Source organism: Pseudophryne corroboree, chromosome 2, assembly GCF_028390025.1.
Source record: "Pseudophryne corroboree isolate aPseCor3 chromosome 2, aPseCor3.hap2, whole genome shotgun sequence".
NCBI lineage: Eukaryota > Metazoa > Chordata > Amphibia > Anura > Myobatrachidae > Pseudophryne > Pseudophryne corroboree.
The window spans coordinates 640,970,029-640,989,356 of record NC_086445.1 but is presented as its reverse complement, the minus strand read 5'-3'; the positions used below and the strand labels follow the sequence as shown (position 1 = coordinate 640,989,356).

At 45.9% G+C, this 19,328-nt stretch overlaps 1 protein-coding gene across 2 annotated transcripts in view; it reads left to right on the top strand.

Annotated features, from left to right (window-relative positions):
* CACNA1S (calcium voltage-gated channel subunit alpha1 S) overlaps positions 1-19,328 on the top strand; it is a 515,698-nt gene that overhangs the window by 346,944 nt on the left and 149,426 nt on the right. For both annotated transcript variants that reach the window (XM_063954963.1, XM_063954964.1), the window contains one exon: positions 810-962. In XM_063954963.1, the coding sequence (XP_063811033.1) occupies positions 810-962 (153 nt within the window). The remainder of the gene's footprint in view (positions 1-809; positions 963-19,328) is intronic.

Below are 19,328 nucleotides of genomic sequence, written 5' to 3'. Positions count from 1 at the left end.
TGTTTGTCCCTTGGTCAAATATGTTGCTCGAATTTATCTGTGCATAGATGACATTTCTATACATATATTGGAAACAGTTTGACATGATTTAACAGCTTTTCTCTCCTTTTAGCCTTCTACTTGCCTTCTAGATTATCCTGTACCTCTCGTATCTTGTGCCAAACCAAATTTAAATTGTGGTTCGAAAAGTGATCTTCTGCATTGTGAAAGTACTGTATTGTGTATGCATACTATCACCATTGGCGTTTCTATCATAGGTGCAATGTGTGCGGTGCACACGGGCCCCTGGCTCCAGGGGGGCCCACACCGCACACACTGCACCCATATTTTAGTACTCACCTCTCCGGAGTCCAGCGTCGGGTGCTGCAGCCGCTGCTGTCGCGCAAAAAGTCCCTTCCAAAATGGCCGCCACGCATGCGCAGTTTGAATTTTGTCTCCGGAACATGGCGGGCGCCATGTTTCCAGAGACCTGCGCATGCGCAGTAGGCTCCAGCACAGTGTCGGAGCCTACGGCGCCGTGGAGAGGAGAGGGCCCACCCGGAGTCTGCACACGGGCCCCCTCCTCACTTAAGACACCCGTGACTATCACTATCATAAAAATGTGGTCAATGTACAATCCTTAAGATAACTTTTTTCCCAACCTGCACTCCTGTTTCATGATTGCAACTATTTCTAATATATCTTTCACAGCAGCTTCTCAGCTCCTTTTATAAACCAATTGCTGTTCTCTTAACTTCTTTCCAAGTTTGTAATGTCAGATGCAGGATTGCGGTGACTGTGGATCACTAACCAATAGTCTCTAATTTCAGACCCCAGGCATCCCTGCCACCCCCGGAAGTGAGGACACATCACGTATCTCCATCACATTTTTCCGATTGTTTCGTGTTTTGCGACTTGTGAAGTTATTAAGCCGTGGGGAGGGAGTCAGAACTTTGCTCTGGACCTTTATAAAATCGTTTCAGGTAATGAAATATTTATTTTGAGACTACTATAACTGTAAAAACTAAACTGTTTAGTGGTTGCGTAAGCACTGCATACGGTAAGTCATCCAATGGTTTTATTGTTTTCATCACCTTAGCCATGGGCGTAGCCAGAACTATGTGGGCCCCATAGAAACATCTTGAAGGGGCCCCCACGTCCCAATGCTTCTAGAGAGACACTTCTCTGCAGCAGTTGTTAATTTCATGCCACATAATAGTGCCCTAGTTCATTTTCTGAACCATAGTAGAGCCTTATTTAATGTTGTGCCTCATAGTAGTGCCCTAGTTTCTATTGTGAATCGCAGTAGTGCTTAAGTTCACCCTATGTCACATTTTAGAGCTGCCAGTACACATTATACCACACAGTATCCCCAATTCACATTATGCTATATAGTGCTCCCCGTTCCTATTGTGCCACATTACAGTGGTCCGGTTCATATTATATAACATTAAAATACCCTCCAGTTAATTTTGTACCACACTACAGGGGCATACCTAGATATATTGCAAGCCCCAAGGAAAAAGTTTGAAAGGACCCCTACGTACCACTCAATGGCGAAAAATGTATATAACACATGTAACTTTGACAGGGAAGGTGGGTCCCTCTCTGCTCTGGGCCCCATAGCAGCTGCACTGCCTGCACCTATGGTAGCTATGCCCTTGAGTCCTTAGCTAATTCACCACACTTACACAAAATGAAACTCAGACGACTGAATTGCTATTTAAAGAGGTCACAGCCAAATTTATTGATCAGATTACAATCAAGGGTGGGGAGCAATGGCGGATTGGGAACTAAAAATAGCCCTGGAAAAATTTATAGATGTAGCCCCATGTGTGCGACACTAAATCAGTGGTAGGCAGAGCCAACTCCAAAGTAGGCAGGATCAGTACACATGGCCATAAATATGCAGTGCGAGCAGTGCCGTCGCGAAAGTGCCCTGGGGGCAGCATCGTAATTGTGCCTTGGATGTACTGAGAACTGAAACTTTGTTGCAGCTTCCGGGTGATAGGGCACACCAAAATATGGGGTTGTGGACACAGAATAGTTCCAATTCACATTATACCTCACAGCAGCATCTGTTATTCACATTACACCGCACAGCGGCGTCTGTTATTCAAATTAGAGCACACAGCTGCGTCACATTATTCACATTACAGTGCACAGTGGCGTCACATTATTCACATTACAGTGCACATCGGATTCCGTTACTTATATTACACTGCCCAGCAGCATCCGTTACTGACATTAGACAGCGGGTGGGAGAGGGCGGTGCGCGGGTGGGGGAAGGGGGGGGGGTGCCACAATTGGGAGAAAGGGGTGCCACGGGTGGGGGGGTGCTGTGGGGAAGGGGGATGCTGTGGGTGTGGGGAAAGGGTGCCACGGGTGGGGATTGCCGCAGTTGGAAGAGGGGGGTGCTGCTGGTGGGGGGGAGAGCAGATGGGGAGTTGGAGTGTGTGGGAAGGGGTCGGGGGTTTAGCAGAGAGTGGGAGGGCAGAGAGAGCAGGAGAGGAGAGATGTCACTCACCGTGTAGACATAATATCTAATATATGCATATATATTAGAGATGTGCGGCTGGCACTTTTTCGTGTTTTGTGTTTTGGTTCTAATTCCACTTTCGTGTTTTGGTTTTGCCAAAACCACCCTTTCGTGTTTTGGTTTTGGATCTGGATGATTTTTGAAAAAAACATAAAAACTGCTAAAATCACAGAATTTGGGGGTCATTTTCCTCCTATGGTATTATTAACCTCAATTACATTCATTTCCACTCATTTCCAGTCTATTCTGAAAACCTCGCACCTCACAATATTGTTTTCAGGCCAAAAGGTTGCACCGAGGTGGCTGTATGACTAAGATAAGCGACACAAGTGTGCGGCACAAACACCTGGCCCATCTAGGAGTGCACTGCAGTTGCAGACAAGATGGCACTATTCAAAAACTAGTCCCCAAACCAGAGCCGTAACTAGGGGGGGGCTAGGGGGGCATGTGACCCGGGCGCCCAATCAGAGGGGGCGCTGACAGGACCCACTTGTGCCTGCAGGCACAATCAGATTTACTGCCGAGTGCCGAAGCGCAGCGCAGCGATTCATCTCCCCCATCCTGGCCCTCCCTCTGTGAGACAGAAGGAGAGCTCACAGACTAGCCTGGGCGGAGGTTTGGGAGACTGTGCTGTGAATCACACAGCCTGTGATCTGTGCTGCCGCGGCGTGCGCTCCTCCTCCCAGGCACTGAGTTGGCCACGCAGTTACTTGCTTCTCTCCTCCTTGGATGCAGTACCGGACAGCAGGTAATACTATTACCCTGCCATTGCTACTGGTTTCTTCAAGTTCCGGGGTGTGAGAGGGTATAATCTGCTGTTGTGTGTAGTGTGAAGGAGGAGGGCACACAGTGCGAGTCTGTGTGTGTATTAGTCTATATGCAGTCCAGTGTGTGTGGGGGAGGACGTAGGCGACAGTGTGAGTCTGTGTGTGTGTGTAATCTGTCTACTGTAATCTACAGTCTGAGTGGGTGCATGCTGGGAGGGGGGACAGTCTGTCTATGTAATCTACAGTCTGACTGTTTTTTTAGGGGGGGTAGTCTGGGTGTTTCATATTGGTAATACACATATACTGTTTTACAGTATACATTGTTACAATTGTACACATGTATGAGGCATGTTGGTGGTAATTTATATTAATATATGTGTGCATGGAAACCCCCCTTTTAAATGTTGTTTTTGCCCCTGGTGCCGGTGCAAAGCAGTGAGTGCCAGCAGAGGCATGTAATGCTGAATGGCACGGGCTGAAGGCTGAAGAGACACCGCCCCTGCTCCGCTCACACTATGCACACACAGTGTTGGCGTTGCTTCAGCACAGGGGACTTGGGACTGATGGCAAATAATAGGGAAGGTAGAGACAGCTATATCACTACAGTGTGTTTGTGTATATGTGTGCTGAAGCAGTGCAGCATAATACTGTATGTGTGTGCTGGAGCCGTGCAGTGTTTCCCTGCGTGTGTGTGTTTGCGTGCTGGAAAAGTGCAGTATAACCCTGTGTGTGTGCTGAAGCTGGTCAGTGTAACACGGTGTGTGTGTATGTGTAAACTGGAGCAGTGCAGTGTAACCCAGTGTGTGTGTGTGTGTGTGTGTGTGTGTGTGTGTGTGTGTGTGTGTGTGTGCTGCAGCAATGTGATGCAACATTTGGTACCCAGGGTGGGTACTTGAAGGGATGTAAATTGTCACAATATAGCATGTACTGTACATATGTTTATTGGGGGTATGTGTATATTCATGGGCTGTGTATATATGCACTGTACTGTTTATTGATGGTGTCTTAACTAAACTTCTTCAGAACATCCCTGCTTTGCTTTCCACACTTGAGCCTAAGGGCACTATTACTGTGTGGCATTATGTGTATAAGGTGCATTAGTACTGTGTGGCATAACATGTAGAAGGGATACTACTGTATGGCATAATTTGTTATAAAGGGCATTACTACTGTGTTGGGTATTATATATAAGGGGCTCTAATGTGTTGTATAGGTTCTGTTTTTTATTTTTGAAATGTGTGTGTGTGTGTGTGGGGGGGGGGGGGGGGGGGGGGCGCAAGATTACTACCTTGCCCCGGGTGCCAAAGATCCCAGTTTCGGCCCTGCCCAAACAGCACATAATGCAAAGAAAAAAAAAGGTGCACCGAGGTTGCTGTATGACTAAGCTAAGCGACACAACCACCTGGCCCATCTAGTAGTGTCACGCAGTGGCTGAATGTCGAGAGTGGGCCCCTGTCATTTTTAAAAAAATCTGCAATTGGTGGACATATACGGCAGTACCCCAGGACTAATACAGCAGTACCCCTGGACTCATACGGCAGTGTCAGACAGGATGGCACTTTTCAAAAACTAGGCCCCAAACAGCACCTCATGCAAAGATGTTGAAGAGGTGCAATGAGGTAGCTGTATGACTAAGCCAAGTGACACAAACAATTCCCACTGGAATTATACGTCCAAATCACTGGAATTATACATCCAAATCACTGGAATTAAATGGCAAAATCACTGGAATTATACATCCAAATCACTGGAATTATACGTCCAAATCACTGGAATTAAATGGCAGTACTACTGGACATATATACGGAAGTGTCAGGCAGGATGGCACTTTAAAAAAAATAGTCCCCAAACAGCACATGATGATAAGAAGAAAAAGAGGTGCAAGATGGAATTGTGCTTGGGCCCTCCCACCCACCCTTATGTTGTATAAACAAGACATGCACACTTTAACAAACCAGTAATTTCAGTGATAGGGTCTGCCACACGACTGTGGCTGAAATGATTGGTTTGTTTGGGCCACCACACAAAAAGAAGCAATTAATCCCCCCACCAAAAAATAAGCACTCAGTCTCGCCTTGCACAAACTGGCTCTACAGAGGCAAGATGTCGACCTCATCCTCATCCTCTGATTCCTCACCCCTTTCACTGTGTACATCCTCCTCCTCATCCTCACAGAGTATTAATTCGTCCCCACTGGAATCCACCATCACAGGTCCCTCCGTACTGTCTGGAGGCAATTGCTGGTAAAGGTCTTCCCAGAGCAATTTATAATTCATTTTGATGAACATCATCTTCTCCACATTTTGTGGAAGTAACCTCCTACGCCAATCGCTGACAAGGTTACCGGCTGCACTAAACACTCTTTCGCAGTACACCCTGGAGGGGGGACAACTTAGGTAAAATAAAGCCAGTTTGTGCAAGGGCATCCAAATTGCCTCTTTTTCCTGCCAGTATACATACGGACTGTCTGACATGCCTACTTGGATGCTGTCAATCATATAATCCTCCACCATTCTTTCAATGGTGACAGAATCATATGCAGTGACAGTAGACATGTCAGTAATCGTTGGCAGGTCCTTCAGTCCGGACCAGATATCAGCTTTCGCTCTTGACTGCCCTGCATCACCGCCAGCGGGTAGGCTAGGAAATCTTATCCTTTTCCTTGCAGCCCCAGTGGCGGGAGAAATTAAAGGAGGAGCTGTTGATGGGTCACGTTCCGCTTGAGTTGACAATTTACTCACCAGCAGGTCTTTACACCTCTGCAGACTTGTGTCTGCCGGAAAGAGAGATACAACATAGGCTTTAAACCTAGCATCGAGCACGGTGGTCAAAATGTAGTGCTCTGATTTCAACAGATTGACCACCCTTGACTCCTGGCAAAGCGAATTAAGGGCTCCATCCACAAGTCCCACATACTTTGCGGAATCGCTCAGTCTTAGCTCCTCCTTCAATTTATCCAGCTGCTTCTGCAAAAGCCTGATGAGGGGAATGACCTGACTCAAGCTGGCAGTGTCTGAAATGACTTCACGTGTGGCAAGTTCGAAGGGTTAGAGAACCTTGCACAAGACAGAAATCATTCTCCACTGCACTTGAGTCAGGTGCATTCCCCCTCCTTTGCCTATATCGTAGGTGAATGTATAGGCTTTAATGGCCTATTGTTGCTCCTCCATCCTCTGAAGCATATAGAGTGTTGAATTCCACCTCGTTACCACCTCTTGCTTCAGTTGATGGCAGGGCAGGTTCAGGAGTGTTTGCTGTCGCTCCAGTCTTCGGCACGCAGTGGCAGAATGTCGAAAGTGGCCTGCAATTTTTCGGGCCACCGACAGCATCTCCTGTACGCCTCTGTCATTTTTCAAAAAATTCTGCACCACCAAATTCAATGTATGTGCAAAACATGGGACGTGCTGGAATTTGCCCACATGTAATGCACGCACAATATTGGTGGCATTGTCCGATATCAAAAATCCCCAGGAGAGTCCAATTTGGGTAAGCCATTCTGCGATGATGTCCCTCAGTTTCCGTAAGAGGTTGTCAGCTGTGTGCCTCTTACGGAAAGCTGTGATACATAGCGTAGCCTGCCTAGGAACGAGTTGGCGTTTGCGAGATGCTGCTACTGGTGCTGCTGCTGTTGTATGGCGGGAGGCCATACATCTACCCAGTGGGCTGTTACAGTCATATAGTCCTTAGTCTGCCCTGTTCCACTTGTCCACATGTCCGTGGTTAAGTGGACATCTTTGTACATTCTCGGTATCGCCTGCTCAGAGAAGTGGAACCTAGATGGGATTTGATACCGGGGACACACTATCTCCATCAATTCTCTAAGTTCAACTGAACTAATGGCAGATACCGGACGCACGTCTAACACCAACATAAGTGTCAAGGCCTCAGTTATCCGCTTTGCAACAGGATGACTGCTGTCATATTTCATCTTCCTCACATAGGACTGTTGGACAGTCAATTGCTTACTTGAAGTAGCACAAGTGGTCTTCTGACTTCCCCTCTGGGATGATGATCGACTCCCAGCAGCAACAACAGCAGCGGCAGCAACAGCAGGCGTACCACTCAAGGATCCTCTGCAGGAATCCCAGTTAGGAGAGGACTCCTCAGTCTTGACAGTGACATGGCCTGCAGTACTACTGACGTTCCTGACTGAGGAGGAAATTGACGTTGAGGGAGTTGGTGGTGTGGCTTGCAGGAGCTTGGTTACAAGAGGAAGAAGGGATTTAGGTGTCAGTGGACTGCTTACCCTCTTACCCAAAGTTTCACAACTTGACACTGACTTCTGATGAATGCGCAGCAGGTGACGTATAAGGGAGGATGTTCCTAGGTGGTTAACATCCTTACCCCTACTTATTACAGATTGACAGAGGCAACAGATGGCTTGACACCTGTTGTCCGGATTTGTGGAGAAATAATTCCACACCGAAGAGGTAGCTTTAGTTTGCCCAGGCATCACAATGGGCTTATTCATCCCAAGGACAACAGGTCTCTCCCCCGGTGCCTGACTTAAACAAACCACATCACCATCAGAATCCTCATCGTCAACTTCCTCCTCAGCGCCAGCAACACCCATATCCTCATCCTGGTGTACTTCAACAGTGACATCTTCAATTTGAATATCAGGAACTGGACTGTGGGTGCTCCTTCCAGCACTTGCAGGGGGCGTGCAAATAGTGGAAGGAGCCACCTCTTTCCATCCAGTGTTGGGAAGGTCAGGCATTGCAACCGCCGACACACTTGCACTCTCCTTGGGGATTTGTGATACCATCTCAGAACGCACAGTTCTTTTCTGTGCTTTCCAGCTTAACTCTTTTAATTTTTCTAGCGGGAGGATGAGGGCTTCCATCGTCATGTGAAGATGAACCACTAATCATGAATATAGGCCAGGGCCTTAGCCGTTCCTTGCCACTCTGTGTCGTAAATGGCATATTGGCAAGTTTACGTTTCTCCTCAGACCATTTAAATTTCTTTTTTTGAGTCTTTTTTTACTGAACTTTGGCTTTTTGGATTTTACATGCCGTCTACTATCATGATGGGCATCGGCCTTGGCAGACGACGTTGATGGCATTTCATCGTCTATGTAATGGCTAGTGGCAGCAGCTTCAGCACTAGGAGGAAGTGGTTCTTGATCTTTCCCTATTTTATCCTCCAAATGTTTGTTCTCCATTATTTTTCTGGAGTTATATAACACAATATGCGGCACAGGAATGACTGATGGCTGATGGCCAGGACACTACCACTGGTCTGATGCAGCACAACCCTGTGAGGGACTTGTGGTTGTTATTATTATTATAATACTGTAGCAGTGGACATATAGCAGCAGCGTATACCACTGTGACTGCCTGGTCACTGGACTGACTGATGACCAGGACAATACCACTGGTCTGATGCAGTACAACACAGCAACACTGTGAGGGACTTGTTGTTGTTGTTGTTATTATTATTATTATTATTATTATTATACTGTAGCAGTGGACATATAGCAGCAGTGTATACCACTGTGACTGCCTGGTCACTGGAATGACTGATGGCCAGGACACTACCACTGGTCTGATGCAACACAACACAGCAACATTGTGAGGGACTTATTATACAGCAGCAGTGGACATATGGCAGCAGAGGACACCACCAGTGTGACTGTACTGATGCAGCATAATACACCACCCTGAACTGATGCAGCACAACAGAGCACCCTATACAACAGCACTGGACATATGGCAGCAGAGGACACAAGCACTGTGACTGGACAGATTCAGCACAAGACACGGACACTGAGAACACTGAGAGAACAGAGACACGTCCTCTCTGTACACTCTCCAATGCCGGAGTGAAAATGGTGGGGACGCGCGGCTCCTTATATGGAATCCAAATCCTGCGAGAATCCGACAGCGGGATGATGACGTTTTGCCTCATTTGGGTTTCCGAGTCAGGTGGGAAAACCCGAGCCGGGCTCGGAACCGGGTTCAGAGCGTGAAGTTCGGTACGGTTCGATTCTCTGAGAACCGAACCCGCTCATCCCTAATATATATAAAATATGTGTATATCCATAAAATCTGGAATACCTCCCCCCCATCCCGTAAAAATCTTGCGTTTGCCCCTGATCTCCACTATGTACCACTGGCACTGCAGGCAGCATGACAGTCTTTAAAAAGGAAAAAAGTTCTGCAAGCTGCAATGCCTGGTACGTGATAGAGATCTCTTTGAAGGTGGGTACACACTAACAGATATATCTGCAGATCAATTGATCTGCAGATATATCTATGGACGGATCGAGCAGTGTGTCCAGCATACACACTGCTCGATCCGTCGGGGACTGACGTCATGAACTGGGCAGGCGTGTACACACGCCCGCCCAGTTCAGCTGTCAATCACCGCCGGCCGCCGCAGCATGTGTGCGGGCGGTCAGCCGACCGCCCCGTACACACACAGCGACGCGCCAATATATCGGTAGATATATTGGCCGTCGGCTGTGCTGCGCGGCCGACGCAATACGTCTGTGAACGACGGAGTTCACAGACAAATCGGCCGTACACTCTGGCCGACGGTCCCGCGATATATCGGCCGTTCAAGAGAACGGCCGATATATCGACCAGTGTGTACGGGCCTTGACTGCAATTTCTCCCGGCCGCTTCCTCCCTCCCTATACAGGCTGGCATGACATTCTGGTGGTGGCCAGTGAGCACAGTGCAGGCAGAGGTCAGAGTAGGCTCTGACAATTCTAAATTCCTTTGTCGTATAAACAACCCTTATGAAGCTAAGAACACTGTACGCTGTTTACTTAAGAAATACCGTAATGATACGCTATTTGCGTAACGATCGCTCAGCCGTAGGCGAGACGCTCAAGCGTCACGTTCGCTCACGGCCCAGTGATCACAGGACACGTTATTGGTTATGTCTAGGGGAAAGATTCGCTGTAACGTAGCATACGCTAGAGACCACGAGGAGGTCACCAGCGGTGCAGACGCTCACAACACTATACCTTGATATTAAACCTTATACCGATGAAACACACAGAATACCTTAATGTGAGTACAGGGTGTAAATGCAACCTTGTGTAACCTGACTACCTACAAAGCTGTTTGAGCGTCACCGACGCTCAAGTGAACACTTAACACTATAGTAAATACACTGATACTGGTTTTAGGTTTCCAAAGCCTATTAACTGTATTATGTCTAATATACTTGTAAAAGGGGATAACAGTACATATGATACACTACAATATAACAGAGACTTCCTAACCACAGAACTAAACAATAAATACAAAAAGACAATACTACACTGACCTAAATGCAATACAATACAATACTACTATGAAGTATTTAAGAGAAAAGGAGGAGAGAGAGAGATAGAGAGAGAGAGAGAGAAATTGGCTCGCAGAAAGACAATGATAACGGAGAGAAAACTTACGCACAAAGGGTATGATCGCCTGCGCCTCGATATCCAGCTCCCGGTTATCAGCAGATAACCGTTGATGAGAGAGTGAGAGCTGGATGTGGTCGGCCTGCCTATTTATGCCCCACACACAATGCAATCTCCTGGTCCTACAATCCCATTGTCCATTGGCCGAAGGAATTCGGCCCTGTATCATAACAAAAGGTCATAGGGTGATTCATACAGGTGGGCTGTGACGATTTCCAACAGCTCAGGTGGGTGGGAAACTGGGTTTCCCGCCGCATACCTGAGTATGTGTAAATAATAGAAATGGACATAAACTTCTTATGTCCATAACTATTCGCACGAGCGATTAATACGCTCCAAACCAACACCGGAATATTGCTAATTAAATACTCTTCCGATGGGTACCAAACACTGCTGTATAATTCCTGTTAGACCCTTCGTACGATATAAGGAGGGATTCCTCAGCTCTGGGACATTGTACTTTAACCAAACTTACAGAATCTATCAAAGGGACCATGATCTATAAACTACATTAATTGTGAACATCTGTAACGAATGAGTCGCACGCTACGATCACATAAACTCTACCGTAAATGCGCATACTGCGCGTGCGAGTGCACGCTATTGCGAGTATGCGCTTCCACGGGAGAGCGTACGCACGCGCAGCACGGACCAGTGTGCGGTGCAAATATGGCAGTGTGCATTAAGACATTTTTCTGACTTTGACAGTCCACCCTTTGGCAGTCAATAATAACTGCCACAAAATATTTAAGGAGAAAAATGTAAGTCAGGGGTTAATTGATTTCCATGGTGGGGAAAGGAAGAAGAATGGAGTAGGTGTGAAGAGGGTATGACCTAGTGAGAAAGTAGAAGCATGTGTGTATGAGTCCATGTTTGGAGGGTCATGTATCATCGTGCCGTACGTGTGGTAAATCAAGCTTCGAGGTATTGCGAAGTATACATTTGAATTCCTTCTTATCCTGTGGTACAGGTCTGTGGATGGGCTGTCAAACTCTACCGAGCTCATTTCGGCTGTGGTTGTAACACAATGGGGATGCACATTTTAGTTGATGATACATGAATTGGGGGGGTATGTGGTTGCTGCTATCTGTGCCTGTATTCCCTATCGACTATGTGTGTTATTACCTGAGGGTTGCAGAGATGAAGATAAAGAACACTTATGGAAAATGCAATGATGTTCTATGTCAGGTTAATGTACGTTCGTCGATTGAGGTCTTGATTGGTGTCGGTTGATCGGAGTCTTCTTCTTTGTGCTTTTGCTCATAAATCGTGAGTAAAGCAAACAACGTCCATGGATTTACAAAAAATGTTGGGCTTGCGTGATTTTAAAGTTCCTAGGGAAACTGGGGTACCCATGGCATTGTCCATCAAAATCTTGTATATCAGGTCGTCTGCTCTTCTTCTTTCCATCTTTCCGTTGTCGGCCCCTTGGCTCATCAAATCCTTCGTCTACGTGGGTCTTTGTACCTCGGAGGAAAACATAGAAATGGGTGAAAGACGGACCGTATACTCATTACATCATTACGTCGTGGTTTCTAGCATTGGGTCATAAATCAAATCCAGGTTAATTACAGTTTCCTCACTCCTTAAGCTCATCACTTTCGTACTTTGCTTGCACCTCATCAAAGCCTGCCCGCATCTAAATATCAATCCAATAGATATAACGACACCCAAAATACATAGGAGAAACTTTCCAACATCCATTATGACTCCTTGAGCCCAGTCTCCTAAACCGGAGAACCAATTTCGCGGGTTCAACCATGACACCCAACCAGTCAGCTCATTACCTACAGCAGCAAGGGTGAGATTGTGTTTTCGACGAAATTCCCACTTTAGTTGGAGAATATCGTCCATCTTTTGGTCTATGACCTCTACCGGATCCTCGGTGCTATTTGTGATATACGTGCAACACTTTATGCCGTACTGTGTTGCCAATGTAACACAATATCCGCCTGTTACTGCTGTAAGATAATTAAGAACCATCCTATGCTGAACTAGTTCTGTTTTGTAAGCTTGAAGTTCTCTTCCAGTGTATCTAAACGTGTCATCATACATTTCAGTGATATTATCTAATAAATTGGCGAGTGCGGAAATGTATCTATAATTCATCACACCTCGAGCGGTGCGAGTGAAATCTAACGCTACCAGAACCTGAATCCCGGTGGATTCATGGATAAGATCAGAGGCCGGATGCTCTAACCTTTCTGACAGTTGTCTTTTAACAAGGTGCTCGTAGTGAGTGTGAGTATAAGGAGCTTGGGCACCACGGTGTATGTCCTTCATTTTGTCATGTGTAACAGTCATCACTTCAGGCAATACTTTTCCAATATAACACAATCCTTCAGAGTTTGGGGCAAGCCACTTGTACGCCTTTCTCCCGCATATGAAATATGCATCATCGGGGAGAACATAAGGGACGGAGAAGGACATGACCATGTTACAAACCTTCCAGGTGAAATCTCCTGACCCTAATTCTTCCATCTGCCTAATGCACGTATCGGTTTGTACGATATGTGCACAGTATCCTGGTGATACCTCTCCAACTCTAGTAATCCTATTTCCTAAGGTATATCGATACCGGAAAGATTTTCCTCTACTGGCTATGTGGCGTACGAGCTCTGTATCTGTAGGCATTCTATCTGCTCTGTGTGAAAAGGTCATGGTAAGGTTGCTCCATGACACTTCCCAATTTCCCGGTTTTCTGGGATTGGAGATGTTAAAACATATGAGGGACCTATCCACATGGTATTGGTGGAGCTTCAAACTAGGAGGGCTGGAGATGTTAAACCTCCGGTCCACCGGTCTCCCACCACTTAGCTCAAGTACCTCCCCTAACGTTAAAGGAAATGGTACTAGCCCTGATTTACTGTGACCCTGAGGTACTTGAGAGCATACCCAACAATCTGTTTGGTTTAACACGTTACCCACTAAGGAGTGATAGTCACTCAATGGATGCCGGTCTATATGGATATTAAAACTAGATTGGCATTTCTTTATGCATCCATCTTCAACCAGATTATCACAGAGCCTACAGATACAATTTTCCTCAGCTAACAATCCATCACAATTTCTTCTATCGGATCGTTTTCTGATACTCGCCTTTGCTTGTTGGATTGGTTGATCTTGGAAAACTACGCCTCCATCATCATAATCGGAACCCATTCCAGAACCTCTTTCGACCTCTATGGTACTCTCGCCGGAACAGACTGTTCTGGTCAACATCATGGTTAACATCAAAATCCGGATCACAGTCTCTTGGGGCAAGTCCATCTTTGAGGAGGAAATAGAGAAGAATGAGAAGGGGGAAAAAGAAATTTTAAGGGAGAGGGGATGGGAAGTGGAGAAAACAATAAAAGGGAGAGGGGAGTCGACAGCTGCTTTCGGTCTTCAAGGCTCAGGTGCCGCCTCAGTCCTCCTGGAACAGACACTCTAGTGATACAACCTCTACCGTCTGTTCCTTATCACGGGACTTCTCTGGATCAGCAACCTTCTTGCAGTGGGATGAATGGACCCAAGTCTCTCTCTCAGCAACCTTCAATGCTGTGGTGCTAGTCAATAAGACCTGGTATGGTCCTTCCCATCTATCAATAAGACAACCTGAGCGTAGAAAATTTCGTATCATTACATAATCCCCAGGTTCAATGTCATGACAATTACTATCTGGTAAATCAGGAATCACCAACTTCAGATTATCATTTTGATTCTTCAACTGCTTACTCATATTAATTAAGTACTTTACAGTTACTTCATTGTTACATTTCAAATCATCCTGAGGGTTAATCATGACATGCGGTTGTCGACCAAACAGAATTTCAAAAGGAGACAGATTAAGAGGGGACCTGGGAGTGGTTCTGATACTATACAAAACAATGGGTAAAGCTTCTGGCCACGTCAATCCTGTCTCTGCCATTACTTTACTCAATTTATTTTTAATAGTGCTGTTCACTCTTTCGACCTTCGCGCTCGCCTGTGGACGGTACGGAGTGTGCAGCTTACTATCAATTCCCATCAACTTACACATTCCTTGAAAGACATCACCTGTAAAATGGGTACCCCTATCACTTTCAATGATTCTAGGGATACCATATCTACATACAAATTCCTGCACAATTTTCTTAGCTGTAAACATAGCGGTATTTGTAGCTGCTGGAAAAGCCTCGACCCAATTCGAGAAAACATCTATACAAACAAGTACATATTTCAAATTTCTACATGGGGGTAGTTGAATGAAGTCAATTTGTATTACTTGGAAAGGGCCGCCGGCAGGTGGGATATGGGATGGTTCTGTTGGTATTGCTTTTCCAATATTCTTTCTCAGACAGGTAAGGCATGACATTGCTCTTTTACTAGCATGAGAGGAGAATCCTGGGGCGCACCAGTATGCTCTTACCAATTTGCACATCCCCTCCTTGCCTAGATGAGTCAGCCCGTGAGCTGCTTCAGCCAGACACGGAAGGTATGCCCTGGGGGCCACTGGTTTACCATGTCCGTCCGTCCAGAGCCCTGAGGACTCCTGGCCATATCCCTTTGCCTTCCAGACTGCCTTCTCCTGAGTGGAACACAAATTCTGCATTTCACACAACTTTTGTGTGTTGATGGTATTAAATACCATCAGTTGTGTGGTGTCTGTCCGTATGGGGGTAGCAGCTGCAAGCTTTGCAGCTTCGTCTGCTCGGCTGTTACCAAGGGATACTGGGTCTTGACTATATGTATGTGCTTTACATTTGATAACAGCCACTCTGTCGGGTTCCTGTATCGCTGTTAGAAGCCTTTTTATGTGAGCTGCATGCGCTATCGGTGTACCAGCTGCCGTCATGAAATTTCTGAGACGCCATAGCGCTCCGAAATCATGTACTACCCCGAACGCGTATCTAGAATCGGTGTAGATATTGGCAGACTTACCCTTTGACACGACCTCACCTATCCCTCCGCTAGGGGCTTTCACTAATCTCGTGGGTGTCGCTGTGCCTACTGTGGTCTCTGCTATGGTGGCTGCAAGAGAGAGAGCTGAAATTGTTGCTGAATCGTCTTCTTGATCACACTCCTGAGGAAGGTTCAAAACAGGGTACATCTTGCACGGGTTAATACTTGCATGAGTTATTTGGTTAACATCATTAACATTTACAGTGTTACTAAGAGTTTGTGTTTTACAACCCAGTGCGTTTCTCTCCGCAATCAACTTCTCTCCTGCAATGTATGGTGGGGGAGGAGCTGTGGCAATCAACTTCCTGACTGCCCCAGATCCCGCCGCCAGAGCCAAACCTCTCTGTATCTCACCTTCCTGGTGCCATAACTGTAAATAATCATGATGCTGAATTCGTCTCTTTGCTGATTTTACGAGACATATCCTCCTCCTTAAATTTTGTAACACCTCTGGACTGAAGCTACCTATTCTTGGGAACTTGTCCCTGTCTTGTACAGTCATTCTCTCCCATTCATCACATAAAGATTCGGTGTGAATTCCATATTTTTCACACATTACATATCGTGCCGACCCAACTGGTCGGTTCACAGAATCAACCTGAACCAGGGTTGATCGCCCCCTACCTGAGCAACTGGCCCCCATAGTCTGTAGGTGTTGCTTAGTCCTCCTTGGATTTTCTGTATCAAGGTTTTCAGCAAGCCTTTTCAGACAACCAAATTACTCCACAGTAGGCCGGCGGTGGCGGTTTACCGAGTACCCCACTCACTCGCCCACCTCGACCAATACGACCTGTAAACACCGTTATGATGCCAGCGTACTCGATACAGGGCCCCTATGGAACCTTCAGTTTACTGGAACATATGAGGGTTACCCGCAGGACACTTACTCTTTCCAGTAAAGGTGGGGTTGTTAGATAGTTCCTGAGTGACCAGCGAACTTCCCTTCCAAAAATAAAAAATTACACAAATCACGTCAGAATGTACAAATAGCGTTTGTGACCACTTTACTCTAATGGTATTAGGTCAGATTACTAACTACTGCACACAATTACGTGCGGTCCAATCGTTCAGTACACGAGCACTACTTGTCATGTACTGAAAGACCAATGGAATCGATGTTTCCGGCCGCGATTCCTTCAGCAAGAGCTTATGGCCTATATGGGTTCTGCACCAACACCCCAGGCGTTGTGCCACTGGACTTTTATAGCGGACCTTTTACCTTACGACCTCCTGGTCTTGTTCCTTATGACCTCCTGGTCTTGTTCCTTATGGTCCGCTATACTCTAATGCTCAAATATTATTTAACCAGGGATGCCTCCCTGGCCACCGTATATGTCACTTACACGTATGTTCCTTGGCGAGTACCCGACTTTCCTTTTGGTTCCACCTTAAAGTTATATAAACTTTTGTATACAAAACACACTCACTCAACACATGTACACTTTGTTTCTATATCTATTTCTGCGCAGAAATTGTCTTCAGGCCAAGAGTGTTACCAATTAGGAGCAGGATCTGTTAAACTAAATTTCAGATTTTCCAAAAATAGATTTGCGTTATTTACCGCGTCGCGTTATCTACCGCTGTGCGTTACTTATCGCTTTTGCGCTAATTATCGCTTTGCGCTAATTATCGCTTTGCGCTAATTCAACTTTTCGTGACTTGGGCTACGTGGGCGTAACCAGACGCTACGTTGCGTAATGAACGCTGCGTGCGTCTGCCTTTTGGATTGCGTACGCTAGTCTTTGTTAGCGACACGTGTACGCAATGCAAAGGATCCACCGTAACACAATATATTTATTTATCAATGTAGATGATCCCTGATCATCTACCGCAATCCACACTGACTGCCTTGTATCTCAGACAAACCGTGTGTTTGTTCTATACTTTAACTATTACCTCTACTTATTAAATAACAGCAAATCTCCTTTTAGCACTTTCTATCAACTATAAAATTTGGCAAACAGGAATAGTGATATACGAAAATGAAACAGAAATGCAGATATATGCGTACGTACGCAAGACAAAAGAAAAAAAAACAGTTAAAAAAAGACACAAGCGTTTTGTTCTTACTTCCGGTTACCGGATTCCTTCAGCACTCTTTACTTAAGCGAAGCAGACGCTTATCCCGCCAGCACTATGAGACAACCTCCCACCCTTTGCTGGAGGGATAATGTCTGCTGATCTACCTAGTGCAGATGTGAAAAGGACCGGACGAGCCCGCAATTGACAATGTTAAATTCCTTTGTCGTATAAACAACCCTTATGAAGCTAAGAACACTGTACGCTGTTTACTTAAGAAATACCGTAATGATACGCTATTTGCGTAACGATCGCTCAGCCGTAGGCGAGACGCTCAAGCGTCACGTTCGCTCACGGCCCAGTGATCACAGGACACGTTATTGGTTATGTCTAGGGGAAAGATTCGCTGTAACGTAGCATACGCTAGAGACCACGAGGAGGTCACCAGCGGTGCAGACGCTCACAACACTATACCTTGATATTAAACCTTATACCGATGAAACACACAGAATACCTTAATGTGAGTACAGGGTGTAAATGCAACCTTGTGTAACCTGACTACCTACAAAGCTGTTTGAGCGTCACCGACGCTCAAGTGAACACTTAACACTATAGTAAATACACTGATACTGGTTTTAGGTTTCCAAAGCCTATTAACTGTATTATGTCTAATATACTTGTAAAAGGGGATAACAGTACATATGATACACTACAATATAACAGAGACTTCCTAACCACAGAACTAAACAATAAATACAAAAAGACAATACTACACTGACCTAAATGCAATACAATACAATACTACTATGAAGTATTTAAGAGAAAAGGAGGAGAGAGAGAGATAGAGAGAGAGAGAGAGAAATTGGCTCGCAGAAAGACAATGATAACGGAGAGAAAACTTACGCACAAAGGGTATGATCGCCTGCGCCTCGATATCCAGCTCCCGGTTATCAGCAGATAACCGTTGATGAGAGAGTGAGAGCTGGATGTGGTCGGCCTGCCTATTTATGCCCCACACACAATGCAATCTCCTGGTCCTACAATCCCATTGTCCATTGGCCGAAGGAATTCGGCCCTGTATCATAACAAAAGGTCATAGGGTGATTCATACAGGTGGGCTGTGACGATTTCCAACAGCTCAGGTGGGTGGGAAACTGGGTTTCCCGCCGCATACCTGAGTATGTGTAAATAATAGAAATGGACATAAACTTCTTATGTCCATAACTATTCGCACGAGCGATTAATACGCTCCAAACCAACACCGGAATATTGCTAATTAAATACTCTTCCGATGGGTACCAAACACTGCTGTATAATTCCTGTTAGACCCTTCGTACGATATAAGGAGGGATTCCTCAGCTCTGGGACATTGTACTTTAACCAAACTTACAGAATCTATCAAAGGGACCATGATCTATAAACTACATTAATTGTGAACATCTGTAACGAATGAGTCGCACGCTACGATCACATAAACTCTACCGTAAATGCGCATACTGCGCGTGCGAGTGCACGCTATTGCGAGTATGCGCTTCCACGGGAGAGCGTACGCACGCGCAGCACGGACCAGTGTGCGGTGCAAATATGGCAGTGTGCATTAAGACATTTTTCTGACTTTGACAGCTCATACTCACCTCTCCACCTGGACTTGCATACACTGTGCCTGCCAGGGTTTAAAGTG